General features: G+C 39.9%; 1 protein-coding gene across 1 annotated transcript in view; it reads left to right on the top strand.

Annotated features, from left to right (window-relative positions):
- LOC106533619 (sodium channel protein type 2 subunit alpha) overlaps nt 1–9,971 on the top strand; it is a gene marked incomplete at its 5' end in the record, with an annotated part of 94,255 nt that overhangs the window by 64,005 nt on the left and 20,279 nt on the right. Inside the window, 4 exon segments of the mRNA XM_014029990.1 lie at nt 2,750–2,904; nt 3,093–3,266; nt 4,348–4,470; nt 7,409–7,681. Of these exon segments, the coding sequence (XP_013885444.1) occupies nt 2,750–2,904; nt 3,093–3,266; nt 4,348–4,470; nt 7,409–7,681 (725 nt within the window).

Raw genomic sequence — 9,971 nt, 5'->3', positions numbered from 1 at the left:
GAATAGAGAAGAACAGAGGTGCCACCTTTAACATGTCTTCCCATGGAAGAAAAAGCTTTATTCCAAAAAAATTAATAAGAGACCAGCCAACCAAATCCATAGAAATATCCATAATTTCTGGTTTCAGATGAAAACGTAGACAAGGCTCCAAGCAGCAAAGCAGGGAAGAAAAGGAAAGGCAGGAGAGAAGGAAAAAGCCTCTTACTCCTCCGAGAGCAGAACAAAAAAATGCAAATACAAATACTGATACTGGAGCTAAAGCCAAATTATTATTGTTTTACTTATTTACGTGTACTGTTTTTGAAATAAAACTGAATTTTGTGACGTTGTACCTTCCCTTAAAAGTATTGAATACATGTTCCAGCTAAAGGCATGTGATATAAAACATAACACCATGGTACATACATGTCAACCCCTTTGGACATTTACCTGTATCATGACCCTCAAAAATCCATAGTTTCACAAAAAATCCTTATTACTCACACGCAGGGGGTTGGGGGATGGGTGTGGGCGATTTGCAAGCTGACTGTTGGCTGTGGGTAAAGACAGAATGTAGGGTGGAGATAACAGTGCCTGCATGAGGACAGGGAGAGGTGAAGAACTTATTTCTAGCAGTACTGTGAGTTAGGAGATGGGTTTTTGATATTATTTATTAATTTTTACGTCCTACGGGCTCTGAGATATAAATTACACTTGAAGCTGAGTTTTTGACGAAATCCATGAGATTACCCTACGTATACCTCTGAAATGGAGGAAAATCCGTGTAATTTACAGACAATCTGTACAACTTGGCATGTTTGATGGTAATGGGACAGCAAGTGGTCTCACAAACATGTCATCCATTGATTAGACTGTCTCGTTTCACAGCTGTTTAATGCAACCTTCCCAGACGGCCCACTTTGGGTGCAACCTCTGAATTGGGAAGCAGCTAGTCAATCACACAAGGTTCAGTTATTTAGAAATTCTTGAATTCCCGCCACCTATGGAGGGAGTTTCAGAGAAACTGAGACGTTTATTCTCTAAACATGAYRTCCCAGTGGCTTTCAAACCCCAAAACAYGTTACGACAAAGATTAGTTCACCCCAAAGATCCAGTTCCCCAGCAAAAACAGAGTAATATAGTGAATGCTGTTAAGTGTCAGGAGGACTGTGATCACTTATACATTGGGGAAACAAAACAGCCACTGTTCAAAAGAATGAGCCAGCACAGACGAGCTACTTCGTTGGGTCAGGACTCTGCAGTTTACACTCATCTGCATGCCAGGACTCTGCAGTTTACACTCATCTACAGGNAGTTTACACTCATCTACAGGTCAGGACTCTGTAGTTTACACTCATCTACAGGTCAGGACTCTGCAGTTTACACTCATCTACAGGTCAGCAGTCACTCTTTCAGGGATGAGGATGTTCTCATCCTTGATAGAGAGGAACGTTGGTTTGAGAGAGGAGTAAAGGAAGCCATCTTTTGTAAAGAAAACCCATCCACCATTAAACAGAGGTGGAGGCCTTCGTGTCCAGTTGTCCTCCTCCTACAATGCTGTTATTGCAAGTATGACTCAGCCCCCTGTGAGCAAAAGGTGTGAATCAGGGCCCCATTGATACCAACACAAAGAGAGAAAGAGAGACACAAACAAGGGGACGCTGAACCCCGCTTGCACTCACTACATTCACATAACAMAACACCAAATAACCACAGCCGAAGCATCGTAACCAATAAGTCAGGTGATGGGGCACATGACCCTCTAAGAACAATAGAGCTAATCAAGCCTATTGTTAGGCGATGGTCCTCTTTTGCATGTGACTAACCTGTTTGTAATAGAAGTAATATTTTAAATTCTATTCTAAATTTGACAGGGAGCCAGTAGAGAGAAGCTAAAACTGGAGAGATATGATCTCTCCTTCTAACTCTCATTAAAACTCAGGCAGAAGCATTTTGGATTAACTGAAGACTTCTTAAAGAGTTTTTTTGAATGTCCAGATAATAAAGAATTATAGTAATCCAGTCTAGACGTGATAAATGCATGAATCAGTTTTTCGGCATCATTTTTGGACAAAATGTTTCTAATTTTAGTAATATTACGCAGGTGGAACAAGGCGGTCCTGGTAACATTTTTACTGTGGGGGTTTTCTTTACATTAGAACTGGAGGCCAGATTAATGCCATCCAGAGAAGGTGAAAGGCTCCAAAGTTGATCCCTAAGATGTTCAGGTCCAAAAACCATAACCTCTGTCTTATCTGAGTTTAGAAGCAGAAAGTTAAGAGTCATCCATGTTTTTATGTCTGTAAGACATGCTTGTAGTTTAACTGGTTGGATTCATCAGGTTTCGTGGATAAATATAACTGAGTATCATCAGCATAACAATGAAAATTTATCCCATGCTGTTTAACAACTTTACCTAATGGAAGCATATATAAAGTAAAGAGGATTGGTCCAAGCACTGAACCCTGAGGAACTCCATGACTAACTCTAGTGTAAGAAGATTAATTATTAACATTAACAAACTGAAATCTATCAGTTGAACAAGACAAACCATTTTAGAGCTGTTCATGTAATCCCAATATCAAGTTCAAGCCTCTGTAATAGAATATTATGATTAATTGGATCAAATGCAGCACCATCAACACAATATTTTATTCCTAAGTCACTTCTCATATAAATACCAGAACATCTTAAAACAGCTGCAACCTGTATGTGGTTTTATGTCATGCATTCATTATCACTCATGTCTTCATCCTTGGTTTGCCTGCAGGCTGCGTCCGAAGGTTCCAGTGCTGTCAGGTCAGCGAGGACGTGGGCTGGTTCAAAAGCTGGTGGACCCTCCGAAAAACCTGCTTCATCATCGTGGAGCACAACTGGTTTGAGTCCTTCATCATATTCATGATCCTACTCAGCAGTGGAGCACTGGTACGTRCCTTTTTGACTTCATCTTACTTTTCTGTGCCACCCAATTTGATCCAGTCAGAACTGGTTCTTTTGACCTGTACGCTGTCCTAAGCTGAAACCTTTTCATTCACAACATAACCTCTCGGTGCATCTGTTACTGATCTTTCATGATTGCATGACTTACACTTTTCTTGATGTCGTGTGCGTAGGCATTTGAGGATATTTACATCGAGCAGCGGCGTACCATTAAAACCGTGCTGGAGTACGCAGACAAGGTGTTCACTTACATCTTCATTCTGGAAATGCTGCTGAAGTGGGTGGCGTACGGCTTCGTCAAGTACTTTACCAACGCTTGGTGCTGGCTTGACTTCCTTATAGTAGATGTACGTACATTAATATTCTCTGTTCTAACAGTGTACTTAATCTGGACTTTGGTGGATTTGCTCTTCATTCCCAGTATTCAGATTTTTCCTTCTCAATAGATGACAACCCCACTAGGAGGTAGTGGATGGTCTTTGCAGGTTCTTTGGGAGGACTTCAGGCCAGTTTAAGAAATCAGTGGGGTCCACATTAAACAGGATGGAGCATGATGGGTCCACAAATGTTTTGAGTGTCCTCAAACTTTTATTACAAGGTTGTGGTGGTTAATTGTTGTAGTTGAAGCTTATCAGTTTTCATGATGGAGCATGGTGGCTGGATCGCCAAGAATACTGTAAAGCAGGACTAACCACTGTGGTCAAACCAACAACCTAGACCTCTGCCTCCTACTGTAGCTCTTTACCATGTAGACCTCTGGAATCTAGACATCTACCACCTAATATAGATCTCTACCACCTACTGTAGACCTCTACTACCTAGATCTCTATTACGTACTGTAGACYTTTACCTACTATAGACTTGTACTACTAAAAGGCCTATTGTGGATCTTTAACACCTAGACTTGTAGTATTTACCGTAGACCTCTACCCCCTAGACCTCTACCACTTACCTTAAACCTTTGCCTGTGGTGTTAGCATTGTGCTAAGGTGGTGAGATCTTTTAAATTTCACACTTTGTAGAACATCTTGGGAATGCAGAAAATGGCTAAAAAAAGATTGATGTAAAAAGAACCAAARGTAAATCAATGTCATTCTTTGCCACAGTCTAGACATGTTTTAAGAGACTGTTCAGTAAAGGGAATGGAGAGAATAAAGGATAGTGGAGTTGTCTTCCTGAGTGAATGGGAGTCTGGCGAGGTCTATCAGAAACTAAAACTGTATGTTTGAAGAGAATTGTACACAGTTTGATGATTATTTGATTGTTTAACATAATTTTATCAGACATTTCATTCATTTTGCAGCAGGCTCATGGTTTAGATCCAATTAACCGTCTTTAAACTAACAGTCTGAGCCAGTGCCAATGGTCCACCTCCTCTCATTTCTCACCTTTTTACCCCCAATTGTCTGTGACATTATTATCTCCCAGGTGTCCTTGGTGAGCCTTGTAGCCAACGCTCTGGGCTACTCTGAGCTCAGCGCAATCAAAACTTTGAGGACACTGCGAGCCCTCCGGCCCCTGAGGGCCCTGTCTCGGTTTGAGGGCATGAGGGTAAGAACATCAAGAGAAATCCAGCGGCGCAGATTCACTCGTGCATTATGGTCGTCTGTGGGCTACCTGCAAACATGTGTTTCACTCATCAGGAAAAACAATATATTATATATAAGCAAGCTTACTTCACCCATATGACATGAATTTGAATTTCTTTGCTAGTTAGGCCCAGTGTTAAATTTCCTTCTTAGCTGAAAGTCTATTTTCACCTAAATTCTTGGCATTAAAATCATCTGCATTTGTAAATAAAGATATTCTTTATTTACTTTAATGGGAGCAAAAGAATAAAAGCAAAACTTCTGTTAAAATATATTTTAAAATACATATAATACTTAAACTATTTAAAAAAGATGACAAGAAGTGCAGTTATGTCAAGCAGTTGTATCATGTAAGCCACCCTTTCAGAAGTACTGGGTCAGGCCTTTAGCAGTGGTGTACACGTTTCTTCTAATCCACTAACAGCTAATAGCAGAGCTAACTTTTCATTGACTAGATTAGTGTTGTCACTAGCTTTAGAAAACCATTAGCAGACCAGTTATCTTCTGCTAAATTTATCCTAATTTTTATGCTGTTTTATTCTGTTGTTAATAGCAAAGCTAACTTTTTGTTTAGTGAATCTGTATTTTTTGCTAAATTTGGAAACACATGTAGCACTGCACGCCTGCATCACTCGCCTTGTGTGCGCATGTAGCATCTTTATCATTTGTGTGTCCACCTGTGTTAGACTTCTGTTGGATAGAGACAGAGTTGTGTAACAGAGACTGAGTGACCTTCGTTCACTTGTAATCYGGTCAGAAAAGGTGGTTTTGGTCAGGGAAAATGCCCTAAAGCACATCTGAAGATACAGTTTTATCCTGGTGGATTAATGGTTTGTGTGGAAACCACATGTCTATATTTAAATGACAGATCTTGATTTTGTAGTTATCAGTTAGAGGTAGCTTCCAATGATTTATTTTACCTGTTTTGTGATTTTGCATTTACAAAGCTACATCTTTTAGTTAGCATATTGACAGTGGTTAACTTCCCACCACTGTAATAGAGTGTATTCATACCTTGTGGATCTTTTATGGACTGTGGATTACTAGTSTTTATTTAGCATGGCTCTTTAACGTGCTTATTCCCCCATTGGTGGAGACAACCAAAAAGTTAGCTTTGCTGACTCATAATCCAAAAACTSAAAATTGCTTTGCTAAAACTAAACCAGAAAAAAAAAACTTGTAAAATTTTTTAGTTGGCAAAACCTAGTTTAGAGGAAGGTATTTGGACCCCTAATAGTTTCCTCTTATCTGGGATCGGGTCGTGGGGGAAGCAGTCTAAGCAGAGAGACCCAGACTTCCCTCTCTCCAGCCACTTGGGCCAGCTCATCTGGGGGAATCCCAAGGCGTTCCCAGGCCAGCCAAGAAACATAGTCCCTCCAGCATGTCCTGGGTCTTCCTCTGGGCCTTCTCCCAGTGGGATGTGCCCAGAAAACCTCACCAGGGAGGCGTCCAGGAGACATCCTGACCAGATGAGACACCTCAACTGGCTCTTCTGGACGTGGAGGAGCAGCGGCTCTACTCTGAGTCCCTCCCTGATGACTGAGCTTCTCACCCTATCTCTAAGGGGATAAGTTTAAACTAAGTTTAGTTTTTAAAATTGTATCTTTTTCATATGAAACCTAAAAATCCTCTGAACATCTTAGAGTACATACAAATGTACAGAGTCAGCCACAGTAAAGTAATTGTTTCCATAAAAAACATTGCAATTAATCACAAAAATATCTTGTGATTATTCGCGATTAAAATTTTTAATCTATGCCCAGCTCTTGTAATTTGGTATTTGTTTAGTTAGACAATGTTAGAATATTTACCAAACCAATGTTTATGTAATAAATAGAACCAGTGGTTGGAACAGTGAATGAAAAAGTTAGCTTAGCTAACTGTCAATAAACTAACAAAGAAATAATTTTTGCAGTGGAAGCAAAAGCGACACTAACTGATCACTTAAGGTCTGTCATTTAAAGATAAACATGTATGATGAGATACTTTTGGTTTTGATTTAAAGTTAGCAGAACTAGTGGAAGCTAACTGGTCCACTAATGGTTTTCAAAGTTAGTGAAAATGCTTATCTGCTACACAAAACATTAGCTCTGCTATTAGCTGTTAGCAGAACTGTGCCCACAAATGAATGGAACCACCAACACAAGCTGTAAAAGCTTCACTTCATGTTGCTGTTTTCAGTTAGCCCAAAGTTTTCTCATAAAAAGTGCATTTTTCTCACATTCTTCTGTCTCAATGCTTATGACTTTTACAAATAATCTCCGTCTTTGCTTGTCGTCCTGCTTCAACGTGCTGAAGGGAAACATTTTCTTTTCTCATTTTCATGATTTATCTCAGTTTCAGCATCTTGTTTTTTCTTCACAGACAGAATTTTGTTAATTGGCTGGTTAGGGGGTCCTGCCTGTAAGACTGCATGCTTCTCTGAAGACTTCCTGTCCTGGCCGTTCGATGCTGCTCTTCTATCTGCATGCTCACTYCGTGTCGATGGATTTACTGTATCTATATTTGTTCTCAAGCTTTTTTTTTTTCTTCTGATGTTTGCTCGTGTGGTGCCTTTGACCTGTAAATTTTACTTTGTTGTGTGTCTTTTTTCATTTACAGTCAAACAAAATGTTGTGACTTCATCCCGCCTCTCTAAGGTTTTTTTCTGTTTTTTTGCTTTCTTACCTATCAAGTGTAACTTTTTTTCACCTATTCCACCTTCTTCTTCCAAACTGTCGTGTTAAATTTTCTTTGTAGATATGTGTGGGGTTAAGAGCTTCATAAAGTTAATTAAATAAGATGTACACATGCACAGCTAAATAATTAGATGATTTTAAAAGCTAAAATCAAACAGTAAGTACTAACAGTATTTGAACGACAGGAGGATCCTAAGTTCACCTGTGCTTTGACCTCCGCAGGTYGTAGTGAACGCGCTGCTGGGGGCCATCCCCTCCATCATGAACGTGCTTCTGGTTTGCCTCATCTTCTGGCTCATCTTCAGCATCATGGGCGTCAACCTGTTCGCAGGGAAGTACTACCACTGCGTCAACACCACCACTGACGAGCTCCTGCCTATCAGCATTGTCAACAACAAGACAGAGTGCCTGAACCTGTATAACAGCACCCGCTGGAAGAACGTCAAGATCAACTTTGACAATGTTGGGGCCGGGTACCTAGCTCTGCTGCAAGTGGTATGTTTGATATGTGAGGGAGTAACAGCCAAAGAATGGATGTATTAGAATTATTTGTATACATGTGGGTTTAGGGTTTAGGTCACAGGGCTAATCCCCTATGAGGTTCAGTGAGGCTTGGAGTTTATGGTCGTAACATTTGCATGGCTTTTGTTGGGGAAAGATCAAGGGACCTGACTAGGGGTTTTCAACAGGTTGTCTATCTGATGTCTCAGGAYGGGTAAGACATGCGGGCAGTGAATGTCACTATCCTGCTGGTTATAGTCCACAGAATCCCCTTAAAAGGTGACCTGAAGTCCGGCCTCAGGGCTCCTCCCATCATCATGTCTGGATTAAAGTCGATGTGCTGCAGCACCATTAGAAAGATCAATCCTCTCCCCTCTGCTACAAAAAGCCAAGACACAGACAGAGCACAGTTTTCATACCATGTTAGCAGAATAAACTCCTTTTCTGCAAGTGAATAGCTCAAAACTAAAAATTTGCTGCTGGTTTGTTTCCTGCGTGAAATGTCTCCATAAATAATTTGTCCAACAACTTGGGGGCTCGTCCGGGATTCCAACACCTCTCTGAKGAAGTGTTTGAAAACCTTGTAAGGGGCCAGTGTCTGGGACCTCCTAACAGAAACTGTGACCTCAGTTGGAGCCTGAGAAGTGTTAAACTGGTCTGTACAGTCTGCATACCAATTAGGTGGGGACAACTCAACACTTCTTAACTGTTATATTGACTTGTCCCCTTGCTGCAAGAATTATATAAATTCTTTGTACGGACTCCGTCCATTATTAAAGAATTTCTCCATCACTCATCTCTGACCATTTTATAGTGACTCTCATCATTATTTTATGATTGTGCTGGGTAGTATGACCAAAATTTTATATCACTGCWTTTTTAACAAATACTATGATCAAAAAGAAAAGAAAAAATAAGTAGGTATTCTGGACAGATTCTTCTTTTCTTCAGGTTCTTCATCCAGAAGACCTACTTGTTTTTTCTTTTCTTTTTGATTTTTCTACCTGGATTAATTACTAAGATGCATCAGGACAAATACTATAATGGTATTTTGGTATTTTCTTTTTATTCATACCTCTGTGTGTTGGGCAGTAGCTTAATTCTAACCCAGCTGTGGAGGGTATTTTGTTTGAGTGTATTCTTGAGACTCTTGTGATTTTGGATGTGGAGGGTGCTGATTTTGAACAGTCTTGGTGTTCCAGGATGTATTTGTGACTGAGGTGGTAGAGCAGATTGCTCATGTTGTTGCCTGCTGCAACACTTTTGCTTGGTAGAATTTGAAGAGTGCTTTTCTTATTTGAATCCAAGTTTTTGGAGAAAGGGTGTTCACACATGGCATGGGGCCACCCCCTTTTTGAGCACCAGTTCTTCTTGAGCATTTCTTGAGCATTGCCCTCGACTGTTGTGTCTGCCTCAACTTCTCGTTTCGTGCTTTGTGTCTGTCTCTGCTGCATTCAGCATCTATTAGGGATGTCCCAATGCCACTTTTTCACTTCCGATACGATACCGATATTACAACTTTGAGAAATGTCCGATACCGATATTGACCGATACCGATATTGACCCGTTAATAAAACAGTACAAGTCACACACTTTTACTTATTTTGTAATGTAAAATCTTAGAAAAGTCTTGATCAAGTCAAACAGTGAAAAAGAGTAGGTATGAGAAAAACAGACCCATTTATTTTTAACCARTGGATCACATACATTTTAAACTGAAGAACATTATACAATTTAATAAATGAAATAAATTACAATACCCCGAAAAATAACATAATAAAAACAAAATGTTCTTTTAAAGTATAAAATAATTCAAAATCACTTTGGTGATTGTTTTACTACCTGTCAGCCTGGTGCTGCTTTATGGTGGAAAAAACTGAAGGTGGGGACAAAACAAAACCCCACATTATTGTCTGTTCAAAGTTAAGAGTCCACAGGAACAATTTTACTGACTGTAACCAAAACAACATGATCGTTGCACTTAATCTTCACTCAAACAAGTGTGTAAACAGATTAAACATCACTCTAATTACAAGAGCAAAAAATAATATAGCAAGAATTAGTCAGTTATTTTAATTGATAGCTACCTTTCTTACTGCTGGATTTCCACTTTCTATAGTCTGAGCATCATATGGAGATCAGCCTCTCGCTCCTGCAGGGAGCAGTTTTTATCACTGCTCTCGTCATGTCGCGCTCATGTTCCAAAACAAAAGCTGCGCTCTCCTTTCTTCTGTCAATCAATCCCAGAGCTAATCCACGGGATGTCAAAACTGTAAGCATGCTG

The sequence above is a fragment of the Austrofundulus limnaeus genome, unplaced genomic scaffold (genome assembly GCF_001266775.1).
Source record: "Austrofundulus limnaeus strain Quisiro unplaced genomic scaffold, Austrofundulus_limnaeus-1.0 Scaffold983, whole genome shotgun sequence".
In the NCBI taxonomy this organism is placed as follows: Eukaryota; Metazoa; Chordata; class Actinopteri; order Cyprinodontiformes; family Rivulidae; genus Austrofundulus; species Austrofundulus limnaeus.
Note: the sequence above shows the minus strand (reverse complement) of the source record. Positions and strands in the feature narration are given on the sequence as shown.